A 22,239-nucleotide genomic window follows, 5' to 3' on the forward strand; every position below is an offset into this window, starting at 1 on the left:
AGCGATGGGGGGCGGTGCTAGGGGGGTCGGAGAGGGTGGCCCCGCACGGCAGCGCGCAGCCCCGCCAGCAACCCGCCCGCCCGGGCATGGCAGCGGTCCCGCCGCGCCGCTCCCCGCGCTGAGCCCCGCCGAGCCCCCGGTGCCGGTGCCGGTACCGGTGCCATGCCCCCCCAAGAGCTCCTGGATTACTCGCCTGCCCTGCGGAGACACAGCCCCCCCCGGGGCAGCGGCCCGGAGCTGGGCATCAAGTGCGTGCTGGTGGGCGATGGAGCCGTGGGCAAGACCAGCCTGGTCGTCAGCTACACCACCAACGGCTACCCCGACGAGTACCAGCCCACCGCCCTCGACACCTTCTCCGGTAGGAACCCGCCCGGGCTCCCCGGTGCCTCGCCCGGCCGGCCGGGGGGGGGGGGCTCCCCGCCTGGCGCAGCGAATCCCCCCGCTGCGGGCCGGGGGCGAGCTTTGCCGGTGAGGCGGGCTGCCGCAGCGGGGGGGGGCTTTGGGGGTGTAGGGTGAGCACAGCCTGGGGGGTGGGACGGGGACGGACACAAAGCGCCAAGGGTGTTTTCTGCAACTGGGACCGAGTCCGTCAGGCGTTTGGTGAAGTTCAGCAGGTGGAAGTCCTGTATTCCGCAGCCTTGTGCGTCGGCAGGGCGCGCGTCGAGTTGGCTCGCCAGCCCTGTGAAATTGGGCGCCTTCCTGGGTTTGTGGGGGTGTTATGAGTAAACAGAAGGGGGCTTGATTTCTTGTCGTTGGGGTTTAGCTTCAGAAATATCATAGCAATGCGCTGTAGGCTTTCTAGCTTCTACCGATACTCAGCAGTAACATCCTTTTTCCTGCATGTCCACTGAAGTTAGCGTTGAACAGAGGTTGCCAAAAAGTTGAAGAGCTTTGTAAGTCTGGCTAGAATTGCCTTCCCTGTCAGCTGATGAGCTTTCATTAGTTTCCACTGTCGTAAATGCCATCTTTGTTCCTGTACTCCGCTCCTTTTCTTTTGGGCTCCAATTTCTAATATAAACCCCAGGAAAGTACAAAGCCCTCTGAAAGATTTCTCTTCTTCATCTGATACAAAGAGACACAACAGTACATGACAGTATAGATCAGTAGATTAGAGATGGGATCAAGTCAGACTGGGAACGAGACTTCTAATGTGTCATAGTCTCAGGGGTTCTTAGAGGGAGTGTTTTGTTTATTTGAATGTTCCCCCAGTTGCTGACTCTGACGCTGGGAATTGTTGATTTGTCTTGACCCTCTCCAAGCTCTTCCACTGTCACTTGAAGGAAATGAACTGGGAACATGCTGCTGATCAGGGTCCAGCAGCCCTTTAGGAGCAGATGTAAGGAGCCCTTGAGTTCTCCAAGGGAAAGATTACTGCTCCCTCTGCTCCCTTTACACTGATGTGTACAGTTTGGGCTAAGAGAGGCTTGAAACTACCATAGTGGTTAGCCTCCACATTTTTGGAAAGGGCAAATCCGTAGCGAAATGATGCAGAAAGGTGGAGGCAGTATGAGTTCAGAGACTCCCTGGTTAGCAGCAAGTAATTTGAAGATAGCTGCACAGGGATTTAGCCCCACTCTGAATGTCCAAGTAGCGAGCCTGACTTCCAGAAGTGCATAGCATTTGCAACTGATAGAAATACAAACCATTAAAAACGGGTCTTCCAAAGTTCACTTTCTGCTTATTGGGAGGAAATGGGAGAATGGAGAAGTTTCCCTTCCCACCCCTACTCTTAACCTGGATAAACTTGAAGAAAGTCCCTCCCTGGATTCACAAAGCACGGTTGAAGATCCATTTCAGAAATTTCAGCCTAATTCTCTCCACTCTTGGGGAATACTTGCAGTTGAAACTGCCAGCAGAACTGAGTTTCACAGTTTACATCCTAACCCTAATTCTGGTCAATGGACTGTAATGCCAATAACAAGATAGGAGAAAGTATTGCGTTATCAGGGGAACGGCTCTGGGACTGTGACCCAGCCACATTTGTCTGGGTGCTACCTACTGCTGGGTGTCACTGCCAGGTAGAGCAGCCTTGAGTGAAACGTGTACCCAGTGACCTTTCTCCACCAGGCTATCCTGTTCTGCCAGCCCCTTCGCTACCCTACCGAAATCCAGCCTCATCCTGAGGGTGTGGACCTTGTGAGGGCGGTATTTGGAGGGCTGTCGCAGAGTTGCTAGCGTAGCTTAGGCTAGCAGCAGGTACGAAAAAACCTTGTGCAAGCACTGGAGCAGCAGGTAATGTATGTGGTGCCTTTCTTCTGAAGACTGTAAAACATCTCAGAGATGCTAATTCCTTCTCTCAAGGCGCTGGGAGACAGAAGAAACCAGATACTAGAAAGGCAAATGCCCAGTGCCTTGAAGATCAAGTCAGGATCTGGCAGGTTCTTTGATCAGGAACAGGTTTCTCTTCCTCCTCTGGGGCAAAGATTTGGCAACAACCCAACCGTTTCCCAGTCACAAGGAAGCAATGACTTTCAGTTACACTGGTGAGGAGTGGCACTGTGGTGGGTGCACCCACCCCTTCATTTTTTCCTTCAGTCTCAGTCTCCCACCAAACTTCGGTTCATCTTTTGTCTGTGTCTCCCTCCTTCTCCCCAGACTGGTTTCAGGGAGAAGGAGTGCTCTCCTCCAAGAGCTTGTGTTAAACTCTCCCAAGTCAGTTGTTTCTGTCGTGTTTCTCACCTGGCTAATTACTTCAAGAATCACAAAAGATTGAAACTGCTTCTGTTTGGGGGTTTGGGGGTTGTTTTTTTTTTTTTTTTACAAAAAGGACGATAAAGCCTCCTCCTGGGCACAGCAAGGGCATTTAGCTAGCTCGTGTCAAGAGCCAGCCATTGTCACCTTAGCCAGGATGCCTTCCTTTATTCACCAAAGCACAGCCCCATCCATATTGTCAGGACTTTCAAGTGATTTCCAGCTCCCCCAACCCCTTTCTCCTTTTCCTGGCTTCCTAGCTAGTCTCTGCACTTAAACATCTAACAGTTTCATTCCAGATTTCCATCAGAGGTCCTGCCAGCCCTCAGTCTGAGTCAGCTGATACCACATGAAGGCTTACTCTGATTAGGGAGTGAAGTGGGAGCAGACCTTACCTACGTAACTCAGCAGTTTTTCAGTGTGTGCATAGTCTCTGAAGGGGATTTCACTCATCGCTGTTTCCTTAATAGCTTCTTCATTTCAAAGTTGTGTTTAGGTCTTTTGCTTTTCCTTAGCTAGGACACTCACAGAAATGCTTTTTTTTTTTTTTTTTTTTAAGGCCAAATTTCTGGCCTGGATGGTAAAAGTCTCCAGTAGCTTGTTTAAAGGAAACCGATTTGAACTTCCACTCTGGGCCAAAACGCTAGGCACAAGTTGCTGAAGTTCTCAGTTTGTGTTTATCCTTATCTGCTTTCTTGGGCTGTGGAAGAACAACAACAAATTGCTCTCAGGGCACTGTTTGGCTAAGGGCTCTTCTTCTCTAGAGAAGCAGTTGTCCAGTAATATGGAACGATTCTTTCAAAATACTGGAGAAGAACCCAAAATGCCTGAGGGATAACCAAATCAGAAAGTCTGCTGCAGGTCTCTTAATGTTCCCAGTGCAAGCTTCAGCTGTATTAGTGAGGTTTGGGAGGATGCTCAGCAAGGAGGACAGACTTGAGTGACTCCAACGACTCTGTTCAGTGGGATACAGAACAGAGCGCTCTGGGGAAAAACCTGTATGAGTGTACATGTGTATGCTGGGCAACTCCCTTAGACTCATCCTTATTCTTTTTCTGCTACAGTGCAGGTCCTGGTGGATGGAGCCCCAGTCCGGATCCAGCTGTGGGACACTGCTGGACAGGTAAGCTCTATCGAAGCAGCTGTCAGCTCTGGTCCTGTGGGACAGGGACTGTTTGCAGGCTTTTGGGGAAGACAGCGTTTAACTGGGAAGGAAGGAAATGCAGTAGTCCAGCATCAGCTGTTTGCTGGTATGGCAGTCACAGAGAGGTGAATGACAGACTTCCACAGCTCTGAAACTTGTGCCTGAACCGTGGCATGGCCACAAAGTCAGCACCATGCCCTCCCTCTGAGGGTGTTGCTGTCCTAGTTAACGTGTGAAAAAGCCACTGCAGCATCAAGCTGTTAGGAGATCAGTCCAGTGAAGACTTTTTCCCCCCCACCCCTCCATTTTCTACAGGAGGACTTTGACTGTTTGCGCTCGCTTTGTTACCCTGACACCGACGTCTTCCTTGTCTGCTTCAGTGTGGTAAACCCAAGCTCCTTCCAAAACATTACTGAGAAATGGATCCCTGAGATACGAACTCACAACCCCCGGGCACCGGTGCTGCTGGTGGGGACGCAGGCAGACTTGCGGGATGACGTCAATGTCCTCATCAGCCTGGATCGCTACCACGTGAAGCCCGTGCCCCGGCCTCAGGCAGAAGGTCTAGCTGACAAAATCCGGGCTGAAGCCTACCTGGAATGCTCAGCACTGACCCAGAAGAACCTCAAGGAAGTTTTCGACATGGCCATTGTGAGTGGTGTCGAGCACAAAGCACGGCAGGAAAAGAAGATGACTGCCAAAGGCATCAAAACTCTCTCCAAGTGCCGCTGGAAGAAGTTCTTCTGCTTTGTCTGAAGCTGCTTTGAGGGGGGAGAAAAAAGAAACACCCAATGGCAGTATTGGCTCTGCACCTTCTTGGAGTGACTGCTCCTATGGCCCCAGCGAGGAGGGTATGATAAGCTGCTGGGCTTGGAAACCTGGCTCTTGCTGGGTTACAGTATCAGATGCCTAGGAGACATGAACTGGATTTCCATTGTGCCGGGATGTGGAATGGTCCAGGCAGCTATAAGTACCTGCTGGACATGTCTGTAGTATCCCAGACTAATGGGAGCCTTTAATACACCAAGACTCAGTACCCCAGAGCAGGCAGGTTCCTTACATTGTTCAAAATGACCAGTTTTCTGTCTGAAGCTAACACACTTACGGAGTCCTGACGCAGCATAATAAATGTGAGGTACTTTTGAAGTCTGCCTATGTTTTGGCTGATTTACAGGCATGGCAGAGAGTAGGGCAGGGGCAGTTACAGGCCACTGCAATGTGGTCAGACATGCGCTGCGGAATTTGTAACACGAGACTTGGGTTCCCTCTCTGATTCTGCTTGCCAAAATAGGTAGAAGCCACTTGGCTGTGAAAAAGCAGCACTCTTTCTTAAAGGCCCTGAATTGTGAGTACCCTTGAGAAGGTTTTTCCTAAATAAAGGCCATTAGCAGGCTCAAGAGAAAATGCACTGGCAGCTACAGTAATTTTTTAAGCAAAATGTTCTCCGAGAGGACTCTGTAGTCCGGTGGGTGCCAGTGCTATAGTCCTATCTTAAGAGGTAGTCATGAACTGAACTTGGGGACCTATTTTGAAAGACCTTTTGCGTGTGTGGTGTTTTGAGAGAAAGAACAGGTGAGGAACAGTGATGAGTGGCTCTGTCTGTCTAGCAGAGACGAAACTCTGTCAGTGAAGGGTTTGCAACACTACCAAGGGGTGAAATGTAGATGGAGAGCCATGCATGTTATGAAGGGAGAAGAGAGAAGGGAGAAAAGGAAGGCAATAAAAAGGGTAAAGAGAGATAGAAGGAAGAAAGGGAGATGAAGAAGGAAAGAAGAATGAACACTGTTAAATTAAGAGTTGTGATTCTGCTTAGTTGAGATGCTAGTATTCAGGGAATCTTCTAGGGACCTGGAAAACTTGCTAGTGATCTCAATTTCAAAGTAATATTGTCCATATGTTAAGTTCTGAATCAAAAGGAAGGGGTTGTAGTGAGAGGGAGAGTTAGACAGAGTTCCTCTTTGTCAGTAAAATCCTCAGTTTCAGATCTACACAGGAGAACAGAATTTACCTTGTACTGTTCTTCCTGAGGCTGCAGAACAGGAATGGAGGGCTCAGGGCTTCTTTCTGTTGTGCTTCCTTTTCTTAAAAGTCACTGCTTGATCTGCTGAAATCAAAAGCAAAGGAAATCCATGAAGTTCCTACCAGACAAAAACATTCACTATGTTTGCTCCGTTCCACTCTCACCTGTTTCTCGAGGGATTAATTTCCTAGTGAGTCTGTTCACATTTTACTACAGAACTTGCATCAATTTCTAAAACTTCTTTCATAGAGACATTTCGTTCTGGTTTATGTAGCAGAGAGTGTGACAGGTCTGTCAAGCAATGCCTTCAATACTCAGGGGGTTCTCTGCATCTGCCCATGGCCCATCACTTTGGGGACGCTCTGCAGTAACGTTGCAGAAGGGGATATAGCTGTGGATTGTTTGCCCTGCACCAAAAGCAAGCATGCCCGAGCTAGTGCGCCTGTAAAAAACACATGCAAGTAATGCAGCATGGCTCTGGATCCAGAGAAATGCCTGGAAATCTCTCTCAGAGCCATCTCTCTTTGTGGTGCAGCTCATACAGGCTCCAGGACGTGAGACAAGCCTGCTGCCTCCTTGGGGGATATCATAGTATGAAAGAGGTGGGCAGGTCTTCTTGCGAAGGGATGTGGCCCACAGCCTTGGAGCTGCTTGTAGGGTAAGGCTTAGAGACCTGAAAGGATGGCGTGTCAAAATGAGCTGAGTGTTGAAAGGACTCCCCCAACTGAAATGCCATCCAGGTCCGGTGAGGATTCCGAAGAGATGGAAAGTACAGAGGCGGTAGCTAGAAGGGACATGTCCCACAGGCCTCTTGGCAAGACACCACTTCCCGAACAAAGCTCTCACTCAGCAATGCATCCCTGCACGTATTTCCTACCTGTACAGGCACCTTTGCTGTATTGCTAGTTCAGTTTGTCTGTTGGGTCTTTATGCATTTCTTTAGCCTGTGAGACCGAGGGCTGCGGTGTGACCTGCTGAGGAGCACACCATACCCCTGTGGAGCAAATCCACAGGTGGAAAGAACACCAGCCTCCCTCCTGCTGAGGAGAGCAAGGGTTGTCCTGCAGTAGCTTGGTATGAAACAGGGCTTATTTCGTTCTGGAAAAGAAGCTGTACTGAGAGCTGCTTTCTTCCTCTGTGATTGTGTCTACTATTCGTTCAAATAAATTTTTTAAATGTCTCCGATCTGTGTTTGTAATTTTGTCAGCACAAAATAAGCTGGGCTTTAAGATGGAGGAGGAGTTATTCCATTTTACTGACAGTAGCATAAGAAGGAAATCGCCCCACTTCTCCCTCCATGTCCTATCCCCCACTAGCAATGGTAAAAATCCCCTCATAGCTGAAACCTTCCAAGATCCTTCTGTTGCCTCAGTTAATTTTCCTCTCCTTCAGCAGCCGCTCAGGGTGGAGGCTGCCAAGGGGGATGGAGTAGCAAACATCCAAAGTTGTCAGTGCCTCTCCCCAGAAGCCACCGTCCAGGGACCAGTCAGGAGGCCCTCCCAGCACTCACTGAGACAAGCCCATGTAGGACTTGCATTTGGAGCCTTAATAACAGCGTGCTGCTCTGTCATTAGGCTGGTGGGTAATTTAGCAACCAGCTTTATTTAACTTCCCTTGGTAGTTAAACACTGCTGAAGTGCTGAAAAATTTTGTCCGTGCCACATAGGACACAAAGGCTCTATCCAAGATAGCTCACAGGACTCATTCTTTTAGCCTTATCATCAGCATCACAGGTAGGTCAGGGCTCCAGTCTGCCCACATCTGGGGCCCCACAGCTGCTCCAAAGGCAGAGGGCTGGGAAGCGAGGCTGCTGGGGGAGTTCAGCAGAGAGGTAGGAAAGAAAAGGGACAAATACCACGGTGTAGCAGAGGTAATGAGCAAATGTGATTCAGAAAATAGAAGACAATAGGGAATTACTGCTGATAAAACTTGATTTGGGAACTTTTTTTTTAAGATATCCGAGACCACGCTGTCCTCCTGCAGTCTGCTGTTTGCTAGATGTAAAGCGACCTGTGGGATTATTTGGAGTCAGCTCCCAGCTTTGCAGCTTCCCAGCATTAAAGCTTACGGAAGAACCTGTGAATGGAAATAGCAGCAAAGTGTGAATTAACTTTACGGGGAGTGAGTCATCCCACTGAGCCATATCCTGTCATGTGCACAATAAGCACCCTAAAACTCCCTGAAACCCGTGAACAAAGCTGAGCTCCTGGGGGTGGGGGTGAATCTACCTCATTGAGTGTCCGACCAAAGCCACCCTAGGAGTCTTTAAAGCCTTGCTCTAGTCTTCTCCGTGTTGCAGTACTGGACCTGTGTTACTACCTGGCTCTGGTACAGTTCGGACTTGTTTCTGCCTTGCAGTGCTGCTTGACCAACCTGTATTTTCAGATGATGCTGAGAGCACAGGAGAGTTCCTGGGAGACTGTTGCTAACACAAACCACCCCACCAGGCTGGATGAAGCTAGCCAAGCCCATTTCTAGGCCAGCACAATTCCACACAAGTGCCACTTACTTTAATGCCAGAAAGGTTCCTTATGATTAGTCGATCTGACTTGCTCCATAGTGCAAAGCTCAGCATCAAATGCTAGAAAAACCCAATGTGCCTATAGGGTAGAAACTCTCTAGTCCCTTTTTCTTGCTCAGGTCTGTGACTTCAAGCCTGGTCAGCAGCCTCCTGCACAGTCCTGCATCCAGCAGAGTAACTTATCAGGGCTTTCCCACCAGCATAAGCAACAGTGGAAGTACTTCCCCACAGGTAAACACTGTGTTGTGTAATTCTTCCTGAAGCCGGTGTGCTAGCTGCTGCTCTCCGCTACCATCTCCAAAGGAGCTGAGCTCAGGTGTCAGAAGCAGTAGGAACACAGGGTGGAAAGGACCCTTTTGTCTCCTTTCTCTGTAGGCAGCACACCCTAAATGGGCTTAGCTGGTCCAAGAAGGTTCCCAGCTGGCAACATTTTCCCAAGCTTCCACTGAACCCTGACTGGGAATTAATCCCTAAAATAATACCAGGTTTTGTCTGACTCAACATAGCCTTCTTCCAGTGCCAGAAGGGCAAGTCTGGAAGCTCCCTTCGGGAGATCTTTATGCCCTGTAGGTTACGTCCTATTTACTTTGAAGGGACAGGCTGAATTATTACCAGGTCAGGAGCCCACACGAGTCCAGCAGCAGGAACCCAGCTGTGCTTGAACCCTGCTGAAATGCAATTACCTGGAATGGCATCCTCCCCCATTTCCTGAGAGGGCCATGATTGCGTTAACAACCTTATCGCTTTCTTAACACCCCCCAATTTAATCCTCAGGTGCTAACTAGCTTTTTTCCTTCAGATTGCTCCAAGTTTAATGCTATTTATCAATTGGGCAACTGTTTCCAGCTTGGAATCAGGGTCTGGCTTGACTTTTCTCAGCTGTAGTGGCAGCTAAGTAGTCTGCTCCAACTTTGCTCCTAATGCTTTCCTGCCTCTGCTTTGGGCTAGATGGGTCCCCTCCCACGGTCCTCTCCGCGGCCTCGCAAAGAGCAGCATGGGAACACCGGTGGGGCAGGAATGAGCAGAGGACTGCTCAAACGGGCACCGCCACCACAAGAAACGTTTGTCCTCTCGCAGCCTCTGCTTCAGCCGGACTGCTGCTCTTCCAACGCTGCCGAGAGAGTCCTCTGTGCCCAGGAGGCTGTGCTTGGTCTGCTTAAATGCCTTGGCTCTCCTTTACATCGTCGCCTCTCTTGGAGCTATGCTAAATTGCTCTGTAGCGGGCCTGGGAGGTCAAGCATTTCTGCAAAGAAACCACTCGAATTTTACTGTACGGCTCCAAGACGGTCCTCCCTGTACTGGAGGATGCTGGTCAAGACCCAGCTCCCAGTCTGCATCTGCTCCCAGAAGAGGAATCAAAGAGCTGGCCCAGCCGGCACCTGGGCCTCCTGGAAGCTGCTTACTCATGCCTCTGCGGAGTCCAGCCCTGGGCTCTCCGTTCCCACCGTATAAATACAGCATTGTACTTGCAAAGACCTATTGCACAAGAGAGCAGGGTATGTTTCAACGTATCCCTGAGACAGGTTCCCTCTGCTGAAGCCCCACGTGATTCCCCGTTCCCAGGGTGACACCGTGCCCTTTCCAGCTCCCGGACCGAGCTGCTCGGCATCCAAACCTGCCGGACTTGTTCTGGAAGAGCAGGAGGAGATGTGGGTCCCATCCTCCCCCTCCATCCCCTTATCCCCAGCGCTGCCCCTGGGGCAGTGTTGTGAACTGAAATACTCTGGTTTCTGCTGCTATGGAGGAACATCAGGTGCGGGGAAATTTGGCTCGGGGACAAGTTTCACCACGAGTCACTGAGCCAGGCTTTTCTTTCCCATGAGATAATCTTGGGCGGGGCAGACAATCTCTTAAAATTAAAATACAATGAAAATACACGGGCTTCCCAGGGTTTAGGGTAAATCTCTCTTTCCTTGTTTTCTCAGAAAGTGAGCCAGGCACTGCCGAAACCTTCCCCGGGCTCGCGGCGCAGCGGGCAGCGCCGCGGCCACAGCCTCGGAGCCAGGCCTGGCTTTCTGGCCAGGGGCTGGTACCCGCTGCCCCCCCAACCCCGGGCTGGCAGCAGGAGCCCACCTGCAGAACCTGGCTCTGCTGGTGGCGAGGGTGGAAGAGCTCAACCTCCACAGTCCCGTAGAGCAGGACGGATGGGCGAGCGCGGGTTAGCCAGTCAAGCGCGGACGGCAAAGCCCCCTTTCCCACGGCACCCCGGCGGCTGCGCTGCCGCCTTTGGGCTGGTGGCACGATGGAGCCTGCTGGTGGGGACAGCGCTGGTGGTTTCCAAGCGGCCACCCACGTGTGAACGTTTGTGCTGGCGGTGCCATCACTGCTGTTAAACTCTGGTGGGGGGGCTCGGCGTGCTCAAATCATGGGCCTGCCCTTCCTCCACCATCCCTGTTAGTGTCTCACCCTGCCACCGAGCTTAACCCTCTGCTTCTCCGGGTGAACACCTGGTTAAGTAGCTCAGTGGCAACAGGGACACGGGGAGAAGCCTGGGATCTCGCTGGGATCTCGCTGACGGCGAGCATCAACGCTCCAGCCCTGCAGACCGAGGTGCTTTCTCATCCACAGGGGAAAGTCAGCACCACGTGCTGCAGCGGGGTCTGCCGTGGGAGGATTCGGTTCTCCCGGCAGAGGCTGCAACCCTGCGGGGCTCGACAGGAGAGAGGCTGGGAAAATGCTGCCCGAGCAGCGCAAATAGGTTTCGGGCAGTATTGCAGAGCCTTAGCTGCTCTCCTGCAGCAAGCCCTTTGCTGTGCCGCCCGCCCGGGGAACGACGTGTGCCTGGGGACAGCCGGTGCTTGCCGCTGCCGGAGCCGCTGGGATGGCTGGGATGGCTGGGATGGCTCTCTGCAGCGCTGAGGCAGGCCGGGAGGCAGAAGGAGCACCCGGCTACGGGCAGAGCTTCAGAAACTGCGCATTCATCTTCGCTGCCAGGAAGCCAGAGAGTGCCCGGGGCGGACTGATGACGCACGGCACACCTGAGATCATTTTCATGGGAATAGACCCGTGAGAGACAGCGAGAGGAAGAGTCAGGGAAACTCTCCCAGCACTTCAGTCGGTGTCAGCATTCACGGGGCAGATTTCACAAGATAAACAAAAGCCTTTAATAACCGCACTGGAGGGAGGCTTTGAAACCCTGTGAAACTTCTGCCAGGAAAGAAGAGCAGCAGGCTCCTCGCGGAGCGCCAACGCCACCAGCCAGCGGGAGACTCGGCGGCCGCAGAGAAAAAAAGGCTTGCAAAAACCAAACCATAAAGATCCGAGTGTGGGTACCCGAGCTGTACTCCCAGCTGTGGAGAGTAATACGCATGGTGCTATATATAGCACAGATGAATATTCATTCCTCTTGCTAAGGGGTTTTAATAACACGGAGCAGATGAAAGATGTCAGCCACCCTGGAATATTATCTGGGCAGCAGTGTATAATCTGAAGGGAGGGTAGGAGAGGATATCTAATGTTGTGATGTCTTCTATAGGATGATTTGGTTTATTTCTCACAAGCCAAATAGATTTGTAGAATAACAAGAGTTATTAGCATCTAACAGTAAAGTCTTACGTGTACAAGACTCCTGTCAAAGGATGCTATGCCTGAAATATGGGGACTCCATGCTAACCAATAAAATACAACCATACCTTGGGAGGAAGAGGACATCCCGCAGGCACCCCCTGGCTGCCTTATGAGTACCAGTAACAGCAGCATCTTACCTTTCCATGCAGTGCATTTATTCACTACATCCAAACATCTCTTTTCAGATGATAAAGACACTGCATTAGGTGCTGGGAGAGAGGGTAAGTCTAAATATAGTTTAGGTCACCAGAAACCTGGAAGTGTTGACCCAGGCTTCAACATCATTTCCCTGTATGGTTTTGGGTGAATGACTTTCCCTTTTCCATTTGCAAAAGGGAGCTCCCTCCCCTCCATGGGGTGTGATACACATTTATTAACCAGTATTCACAGGGTGCCGTAGCAGGGGAAGGGTTATTGCCAGGAACATCACGGTGCTTCTCCTCATCGTCCTCGAAACAGACAAAAGCCCTGAGATGTGTCCAGACACCAGTCTCCATTAATGTATTCTGTGAGTTTCCAGAGAGATCTGGAAAACCAAATTCTGTGATTATAACTCCAGCTCTGGGGTTCAGGCAATTAAGGGAGAAATTCAGTATTCATTTAGAGCAAATGTCTCCAACCTTCAGAGCTGTTGAAGGAAACATGAAACCCCACGGTCTGGAAAACTAGGAGATGATTAAAAGGAAGCCCTATACATGTTGCTACTTAAATGGTACCTATGCCACCTCAGTGATGTGGCAAGAGAGGAGGAAGAATGAAATGTGGTGTCTTCATATAGCTAGTACTATCAAGTCCCCAGACAAAAATGAAGAGATGGACCCAAAATGCAGAATGTGGGACATTTGTGTCTGGCTCCACTGCTTCCACCCAGTGACTGTAGCACAAGCAGAACTATCTGAGCACAGCCAGAGCCCAGGTGGATGAGAGACCACCACGCAGGAGGTCTGGGAGCCCAGCAGCAGCAGAAACCGTTCCTGAACAAGACTCAGAACTAGCTTTATTTATGGGTGGAGAAACAGCATCCCACCTTGAGTCTATCATGTTGTAGGATGGGGAGAGGAGGAAGGGGCGTTCTGATTATTGAGACACCTCTGCATAGTTTAGTAGAGAAGATCAGCCAGACGAGAGCAGCACACATTTCCAAGAAGGCCAGCTCTCTGGGTAAGGAGCTGATGGCCCGGACAGGCATGCCCGAGCCCATGCTGAAGTCTGTGCTGCTGGGATGTCATGGCACCCGACATGGCTGAATGAAGCTGGGTCACCACCACCAAGCTCTGATCACACTTCCTAACTGAGGTGCAGGCAAACTCTTGGGTCCAAAAAGACGTACCCGAGGGGCTTGAAAGCCTCCCACTGCCACTTGCTGTCAGGTGTGGGTTGGCCCATTTCCCCCTCCCTCTTCCAGAGGTGAGACCGGAGTAGGGCTGCTGAGCACCCGCGGTGTTTGCCGAGAGGGAGCAGCACACTCCAGAGTCCAGCCTTCCTCCTGCCTCGTCCGGATGAATAGTCAGCCAGTAAAGGGGTAGTTTTGCTTCTGCTAAACATCAGTGCTGACTTCACTGATGCTGCTCTTCTGTGTTTTATTGGCACCCACGGGAAATCTCTGGCCACATCTGTGGTCTAAATAATTACAGCCTCCCAGCAAGAAAGGATGAGGGGGCAGCACGAGCGTTAAAACATTACAAAAGGGACTCTACAGCAAGCACTGGTTGCTCTTCCCTAAACTCCTTTCTATACGTCAAGGAGCATAAAGGAGTAGGAAGAGACCGAGTCCTGCTCTCAACCCTCCATCCTAGAGGATGGCTTTATTGGTAATTAAAAACTACATCTCAGCTTAATTTTCTTCCCACACTTGGCTGTACTCTATCTTACCCCCATCTCAAAGAGGCATGTCAGTCCTTTCATATCCTCACTGGAGTTCACAGAGGTTTGCCAGCATTAATCAGAGGCAATTACCTCTGCCTCTTTAGGCAGGGATATCAGACCTAAGCCTAGGGTGACTCACTGCAAGATCGCTTCCCCCTGCAAGGTTCTTCCAGACATCTCCTTTGCCTGGAGACCTCAGCTGCCTTTGGTCATTCCACGCCTGGGAAACATTCCTGGCAAGGAGCAAGCCCCAACTACTACCCAGCCGTGTGTACTCCATGTCCCCGTCTTTTCACCTCACCTGGTGGAACTGATAAGAGGGTTACTGGCTGGTGCTGGCCAGGAATTATCTAACCAACATTTTCACATTTTGATAGGTTAGCTTTTTCAAATGGATTTGGGGGAGGAACAGTCCTGTCTTGGTGACCACCCGCTGCAATGCGGTGGGTCTGGATGAACCCTGGAGCAGCCCGACCACACTGACCACTCCTGACTCAGACATCTCCAGAATTCCCACCTTTGTGCTGAGAAGAAAGGAGTCGTGCCTTTGGCCCTTGCAGCTCTGGTGCCCTAAGAGCCCTGGGTGGAAGGAGATCCCTTTCAAGATCACTTGGCTCTGTGGGAAGGGAGATCCCTCAGAGGTGAACAGACCATTTAGGAGAGAAAGGACTTACGGTTTCCTAGAGGGAAAGTTTTCAGTCCTACAGAAATCCCAGGGTTCAGCATGGGTCATAACAAAAATCTACTTTGGAATACTTGCCAGAAATATTCCAAAGTAGTAGAAATATATGCCCCAGAGAAGAAATGGAGTTTCAGCAAGCTGTAGCTCTTGGAAAGAAAGTGAAATCTATTGATATTATGCACAATATGAAGTAGATACTTTGTTACCAGTAATGTTATTATTACTTACTAATAAATGTTTTTGTTACTAAGCTCAGCCTGTCAACGCAGACTCTGTGAGTGTTGGCTGTAGTCATCCTCCCCACCGAAGCCTGCGTCAACCTCATAGAGATCCTGACTCTGCAAATAAACACCCAGGTGGCCCTGGCCCACTGACCCACACGTACCTCCAGTGCTCCAAGCAAGCGTTTGCAGGAGAGCAAAAGAAATCAGGTGGTTTAAAAGGGCACAAACTTCCAGCACAACCCCTCCGGCTGGTCAGGGAGCAGAGCGTTTCACATCACACTTGCCGTGCTATGAAATGAGGTTGGAAAAGTACAAATGAGGGGTGCCCACTGGGGTAACTCCGTGAGGATCATTCCCCTTGCATTTCTTCCCTTCCCCTCCAAGCAGCCCACCAGCTAGGAGAAATTTCTGCTGTTCTGCAATAATTTGGATGCACTGTCTGGAGATCTGGCTTTGGGGTGCTGCTGTGCAAATACATTGGATTGTTGTTCTGGGGTCGAGAAGGAGAAATGAGCAGGAAGGAAAGCAACTGACTGAAAATAAACCACGTCTCAGCAAACAGATGAAAGTCACTAAGGGATAATCTAGTTTTGTGCAGAAAGGCCGGAGCCCTCGAAAACCCAGGGAGCTGGAAAGGCGCCTGCCCCTTGCAAGGGCTGGGAAGCTCCTGGGGGGACTGACCCCACGCATGGGGTGCTGCCCGCAGAGTCCTGCCTCGTCCGTGCTGACTGAGCAGGGTACGAGTGCTTTACACAAAGCACTTCTCTGCAAAATAAATACTGCTCTGGGTGTAAGGAAGCTGCCCGGTCATAATACGCATCGCTGATTGCAAAGTTGCACAAGAAGAAGCTGGTTCTGAAGCTGGCGAGAGCAGGTCGGTGAGCACCCCGAAATGGCAGGGGCTCGTCAGGCAGCAGCTCACGTCCCACAGAGTTTTCCGGATCATGGTGAACGCAGACTTATTTTCAAAGGCCGAACCTCAACGCAGGGAGCAGAGAGGGGAAATGGACAGGAGGCAAAAATGCTAATGTCTTCTGCACGCTCCTTCATGACACGCACAGATGTGCTCAACTGTTGGAAGCAAGGGCAAAACGAATGAGCTGTCACTTCCATCTCGGGCCCTGCCGGTGACAGGGAAATCTTCGGATAATAGGAACAGATTTCTGATGAGGACAACAGCCCTTTTTTTGACGGGCACTTCCCTTTTTGCTAAGACCTCTTTTCATCTTTTTAGCCAGTGTGTACATCCCTGGCTCCTGTTCTTAAAAGGTGGACAATAGCCTCCTTACCGGTAGGAATTACCTCTGCGTTATGAAGAGGACAGGGACATGAAAAGCAGGCTTGTCTGACAGGGCAAGCCGTTCCAATACAGCAAAACACTGCGGTGCATAACAGGCTGCAACACTGTTTTGGTGCCCATTGTTCCTTTGCATAAAAGCCTTTGAACCGGAGTCAGTAATTATGGGAGCCGCACTGTGCACAGCTCCTCAGCTGCTGATATGTTTATCAGCGGAGCATCAATCTGACTTGCTTCCAGGAGGTTTAGATGGCATGGGGTCATGCTTGCATCAGCTAATAAACTCCTTGGGAGCTGGGATGATCTCTTTCTTTTGTATCTGTGAAGCAGACAGCATCAACGGAGTCCCCATCCCTGATTTAAATAGCTGCCTCGATTCAGCAATGACAATGTAAGGCTTTAAACCTTGGGGACTGGACAGGCATCGCAAAGGTGCAGGGGTGCTTCCTGACAGTTTCAGGAGGTTGAAAACAGGAGGGCTTTTAAACTAAATGGCCAAATTGCTATGTTAAAATACATTTTATCATGAAAACACAAAGGATTGCTTTCCTCTCACCCTGTCTGAACTTTGGCTGAGTACTGCTGGCAAACAAGTGACTTAGGAACAGTCACTGGCTGTGGCAGGATCCTCTTTGACATCTACCCTTACCTGGGAGGAACAGGGATGCTTGGGCAGCAGGGCAGTCCCTCTGATTTGTCCTAGGGTGAATCAGCAAGTGTCAGCTTCATTAGACACGCTAAGGATTTCTGAAATCTCTCTGATTTTGCGAAATTTATTGCTAATCCTATGGAGCTAGAAGTTCCAGTGCTCTAACCATCAGATATGTGAATTATTGTAGTTTGGGGCAGACTGCAAGGAGAGGTTGAGACATAGCCACTGGCTAGTCTCCTCATGAGATTCTCAGCTTAGTCATGCTAGGGGTAGAAAAGGAACTTTTTAAGCAAAAGAACAATTTTTGACACAAATTAAATGGGTGCAAACTGGGCAAAATTCAAGACAGGTTGAAAAGAAGAAGATGGATTTTGGTCACAGAACCCAGAGGTTCTGGAGGGGTTTTCAGCTGGAACAGTGTGAGAACAAACCCCTCCCCTTGAAGACCGAGCATGTCTTGTTTATGAAAACTACTAGGTGACAAAGTTGTCTAAAATAGAAGGTAAGTAAGTGGACGTGAGTCAGGAGGCCTTTTCCAGCCCTGCGTTCAAAAGCAGTTTCAAAGGACTGCCGTACCTTACAATTACAATCACGCTGAGGATGGCTCCCGAGCTTTGCCCAGCTCCACAACAGTCATCTCTATGAGAAATTTGGACCATACTATGTGCAACTTGTATTACTCCACTCTAATTGCAGCACAGACAAGCATAGACTTGGTTAGGAACCAAACACGGTTTGTCTCATTGCTTTCCGTGGCCAGTTTTAAGAAGCACCCGTGCATCGGCTCTTCCCTCGTAAGAGAGTCCTTAGTCGGGAGCCTGGCCTCCTGACCATCACTTTTTTCCTGGGACAACTGGGCAGAGAGCTGACTTCCTTACTGCCTGGGCTGGGGCAAGGATTCTGCCTCCATCAGCCACCCACAGGTTTGGGCTCACAAAAATTGACCCAAGACACGGGGGATGAGAGCACAGCACCTCAGCAGACAGTCCCAAACCCATGCCACGGAGGCAGCAGTCTGGGCAGGAGCAGGTGGCTAGTCAAGCTCTGAGCATATCAAGGAGGAGTTGTTTTGTCCTCTGCTCTCAGGAGATGAAAGGCACCCTGGAGACGACAGTTCAGTTCAGCTTTGCTGAAAAGCACCATTAAGCTGGGTGAGAAGACATCTAGGTAGTTTTAACCTCCACAGAGTTGCTGGAGATCCCCCCTGGATAGGAGCTGGAGTGTGGGTCTCATGTAGGTGCACTGGGGCGAGCATCTCCTTATCTTGAATTTTGCTGTAGGACACTCAACTGAAGTTAACTTTCTTGGAATCAGAGGCACTGTTTTTTTACAGCCAAGGCACATTTTCAATCGTTAGGGTTCCCATGGTGCTTTCTGCAAGGTTTTGCAAGTGTGCCACCCAGACTGCTGCTGGAGTGCTTTGCACAGTGCCAAAAAACTCCTCAGCAGTTCAAGCTGGAAAAATTTATTGCCACTTCCTTTCCTGACACCATTACGTCTAGTGAAGAAAGTTTACAGGGTCCCAAGAACATACAGAGAGATAAGGTTCCTCTGTGACTGGAGAAAGATGCTATCTCCTACCTGATGCAGTGATATTTGGATTGTGCCACACGGTCTGGCAGTTCCAGACATCTTGCAATTCATATCAGAAGTCTCTGGGGAAAAAAAGACAGAAAAGCAGGGTGTGCTGAGAGTCAAACAAAGGTAGAGTTTATGGGAAAGTGAAGGGGAGGGGGGCAAACAAGAGCAATAGGAAGTTAGACTTTGAACAAGCCCGGTCATGCCTCGGGTACTGGTTCTACCTGCCCGCCACCTGACCACAGCCCAGTCTGCCCAGTGACTGCAGTGGGATCTGGGGCGCGGAGCAGCACCGAGGGAGCGGGGTTTGTTTGCCGGTGGTGTTCCTGCGGAGGGGAGGTGGCTGAGACACGTCGCGATGAGCGCGTCGCTCGGCTGGCAGCCCTTGCCCAAGGCCCATGCGCCGGCACCAGAAGAGGCTCCGGAGAGGAAATGCTTGTTCGCGTGTGACGTCTCTGTTGCAGGGCTTGGGAAACAACCGGCTGTGGGACAGTGACAGAGGAGGATTTGGTGATCTCTGCGGCTCACCTCGGGGTGCATCTGGTTGCCGAAAGGGGCTGGTGACAGGACCAGGTATATTCACAAGTCATTGCAGCTTTGCGTCATCCCCTCTTTACAGAAGAGAAACAACTCCCCATATCCAGAACATCTGCCTTTCTCCTGCCCTACAGAGTATAAGGATCTGGCCAAGCTCTGAGCTCGGTGAGAAGAGGCAGCGCTCGATTAAAATAGCAAACACCTGGGCACACGGGCCATTCTCCATTTTGAAACAGAAGCAGCATACTCCAAAGCCAATTACAAACTGAGGTTAACTGTTCTGGATTTCATGAGTTATGTATCAATTAGGCCATCCCAGGAGGAAAAGGCATTAGGAGCTATGGAGTAGAAAGGGCTTTAGTTGGACGGAGTCAGGTAAGACAGTTATCTCCCAGGGAAGGACAAGCATCCCGTGCTCCCCACCATCCTCATTTCCCCGGTTACTTCTCAAGGTCTGCAGACAATGACTGTGCATTTCTGCTTTGTCCTGCTGAAGAAAGCAAGGGAAGGTAAGCTCAAGTACCCAATCTGCAGGTCGTCTGACATTTGCGAGAACCTCAGCTACAAAAACCTTCTGGAGGAACTTCACCGGGGTGCAGGGAGTAGAGCAGGGGCACAGGGCTTGGTTCCCTCCAGCCTAGAAACCTGCCGAGCTCTTCAGAGCTACCAAAAAAAAAAAAAAAAAAGTGCTAGCACCACTTTTTTTTCACCCAGAGGGAAATGATGACCAAGTGGCCTTTTGTACCCGCTTTACGTACGATGCAATGACTGAGTGGATGAAACGTCGGAGTGCATGGTTCCAGGGATGCAGACCCTGTGAGCCAGGGCTCAGGGCGTCCTTTCCTGGCTCTGGGAGAGGCTTTTCTCCTGACCTACTGATGGTCACCTGCACAACCCTGCCAGGCAGTCCTTGGCCTGCGGTCTTCAGGTGACTTATGCAAAATAAGTGGCCGCTTTTGCCCCAAATGCAGGTTCTGCTTGAGCCTGTGCTCCCAGGCTGTCGCAGCCCACTCCTCCTGCTGCCAAAATCCAGGCTCAAGGGAGAAGCTTCTGCAGTTTTACATGCGGGTTTCACCACTGCCGTTTCCCGGCTCTTTCCTCACGGCCTCCTTGGAACAGGCTGTCAGAAGAGTTTCCAGCCCACAGCCAGTTAATCACGCACAATTAACATAAACCTGAACGCAGTGGGGAATAAATGAAAGCTGGGAAAGCCCCCTTTTCTCAGCAGCTGGATGAAGCAATTTACAGAAAGCCCGGAGGGCATGGGGAAGAAGGAGCCTTTCATGAGGTTGCGGGTCCATGTGAAAGGGCAGAGGAGGGCAGTTTGGGGCAGCACTCCCGGCCCCCTCAGCCCTAGTGCTGTGGGCCAAGGCAGGACAGCCAGCGAGCCGTCTGCCCCAGACACCAGCCCCGCGGCAAACGGCGCCAGGGAAAGCTCTCCGAACCACGGGGAGGGCTGGGAGGCTCCCGATCTGCCGATGAAGAGATACGCCAAGCAGGGATGTGACTTGCAGGACAGCAAGCAGAAGCTGGATGCGGTTTTCTAGAGCCTCGGTCCGGTGCTGTAGAGCCGGGGCGTGCAGGGCTAGGGGAGATGTCAGGGCTGACGGGTATGGTTTGACGTTTCTGGGTTAGCTTCCCTCAGAGATGCTCTCCAAGGCCTGCTCCTGTAGGTTTTCTCCTGCCAGCGCTGGTGCTCAGCTGATGCCCTGGGCAGTCGGTTCAAGGAGCTGCACTAGCAGAAAACAAATCCCTGAAAAGCGAATAGCTTTTTGCCAGGATGTTTCGGGGAGGCGAGCAGTGCTAATGTGAAGAAAGCAGCCGGAGCGTGGGACTACCCCTTCAGCAGGGGCTAGCTGTAGGACAGACTGAGTTGTAATGGTGAGCTGCTCCTTTGGGCTCAGTTTTTACCATCAGCTCTGCAGGCTGCTGCTCACCCGGGGGTCCTGCCCTGTCTTGCACCCTTGGCTGGAGGCTCCCACCAACACAGAGGAACAGCCCAGTGGAAAGCTTACCTAGCAGAAAATCAGAACATCCTTTCCAGCCTGTCCCACCAAGCAGACCTGCCTGGTGCTTGGAGATACGAGGATCAGCACCCAAGCGATGGAGCTCAGCTCATCTTCAGTGCATGGAAACAGACACATATAGCAGTCGGGGAGAAGCTGCAGTGGACTGTAAAAAATCAGCTGTGAGGTACAGCACACAAGATTTTAAATCAGTTCTTTGCACCCAGGGCCTTGCAGGGGAAGAGGAGCCTAGGGGTGAAAAAATACTGATGAAAACAAATAGCTATTTTCTTGGTACTTGGGCTTCCTTTTGGAGCTCACCCAGTTGCCCCAGGGTTGGCCAACAGTGGAAGTTTCCCCAGTACACAACACTTTAAGTATTCAAATGGCAGTGTCTGGTTACATTGACTATTTCCAAGCAGAGTCCTTCAGATGCTTACTCATTTTCACGATGACCAGCTATTTGCATGGGTTTTACAGCTTTGCGTGCTTAAGACAGTAATGTGATGGGAATGCAACAGAAAAGGAAGAAGATAAAGCCTTGCTGGCTGAGAATGTGCCTATACAAGGCGATGGGAAGAATGATATTGGGCACACACATTGTGCCAGCTCTTCCCTTTATCTACAGGGTTGTGCTCTGAGCAGATCCTGTCTCTGATCGGTCCCTTAGCAGCTGAACGGGGAGATAAGTGGAAGGAGAGTGGAAATTGCATGGCTGAGCAGCAGAGGGGTGGTGGAAGGCTCAGTGAGCAGAAGACATGTCAGGCAAGAGGCAATTCCTGGGCAAATCTGTTTTTCATTTAAAACAGATTAACCCAGGCTTTGGGGTAAAGGGGAAAAGACTTCCCCCTCTCCCAAAATACTAGGATAAGAGGGAAAGGAAGATGTGTTGACAGGGTGTAATTCTACAGCATAAGCAGGGATAGTTTCTAAATACGAGAGAGAACCAGTTCAAACTGGTTTAACAGAAACTTTGTGCACCAAAAACCTCTAGTGAGGACATTAGAATAAGAGCGTTGCATCTTCAGCAGCAGGTCCCGTCTGCTCGGCTGCAGAGCCACATGGTCCATGCAACAACCCCACAGCTCCCCAGAGCATCCACCGCTGTCGTTAAGCCTCCTCAAGTGTGTCACAAGTGCCCCTTCATCCTCTAATACAGATTTGCAGCTGCCTTCAAGGCAGAGAAAAGGGTTGTGTGGTGAGGCTTGGAAGACACGACTACCAGCTTCCAAATTTGATGACATTCTACAAAAGGACTGTTTCGGCTTGCTTTGATTTTGATGAAGGCTCTACTGCCCGGAGTCCTCTGATTACAGGAAAAAATCTATTTCTTTCAAAACATAGTGTGTGTGTTGGTGGTAGGAGTATAAGTCAGCAAAAAAATCTGGGAACCTGATCCAAATAGATTAAAAAAACAAGAGGGAGAAGCACCCACATGCATTTTTTTTAAAGTC

At 50.6% G+C, this 22,239-nt stretch overlaps 1 protein-coding gene across 1 annotated transcript; it reads left to right on the forward strand.

Annotated features, from left to right (window-relative positions):
- Positions 1–3: 3 nt before the first annotated feature.
- RHOV (ras homolog family member V) lies at positions 4–4,591 on the forward strand. The gene is made up of 3 exons (XM_010580086.1): positions 4–358; positions 3,756–3,814; positions 4,151–4,591. Exons 1-3 carry the CDS (start codon positions 163–165, stop codon positions 4,589–4,591), a joined length of 696 nt encoding a protein of 231 aa, XP_010578388.1. The 5' UTR covers positions 4–162.
- The last annotated feature ends 17,648 nt before the right edge of the window (positions 4,592–22,239 follow it).

This window comes from Haliaeetus leucocephalus, unplaced genomic scaffold, assembly GCF_000737465.1.
Source record: "Haliaeetus leucocephalus isolate CR32 unplaced genomic scaffold, Haliaeetus_leucocephalus-4.0 Scaffold696, whole genome shotgun sequence".
NCBI classification, from domain to species: Eukaryota; Metazoa; Chordata; class Aves; order Accipitriformes; family Accipitridae; genus Haliaeetus; species Haliaeetus leucocephalus.

Excerpts from the sequence above, each read along its gene's own strand:
- RHOV (XM_010580086.1), top strand. The coding sequence starts at position 163 with ATGCCCCCCCAAGAGCTCCTGGATTACTCGCCTGCCCTGCGGAGACAC. Across the intron at positions 359-3,755 it reads CGCCCTCGACACCTTCTCCG|TGCAGGTCCTGGTGGATGGA; the intron begins GTAGGAACCCGC and ends TTTCTGCTACAG. Across the intron at positions 3,815-4,150 it reads TGTGGGACACTGCTGGACAG|GAGGACTTTGACTGTTTGCG; the intron begins GTAAGCTCTATC and ends CATTTTCTACAG.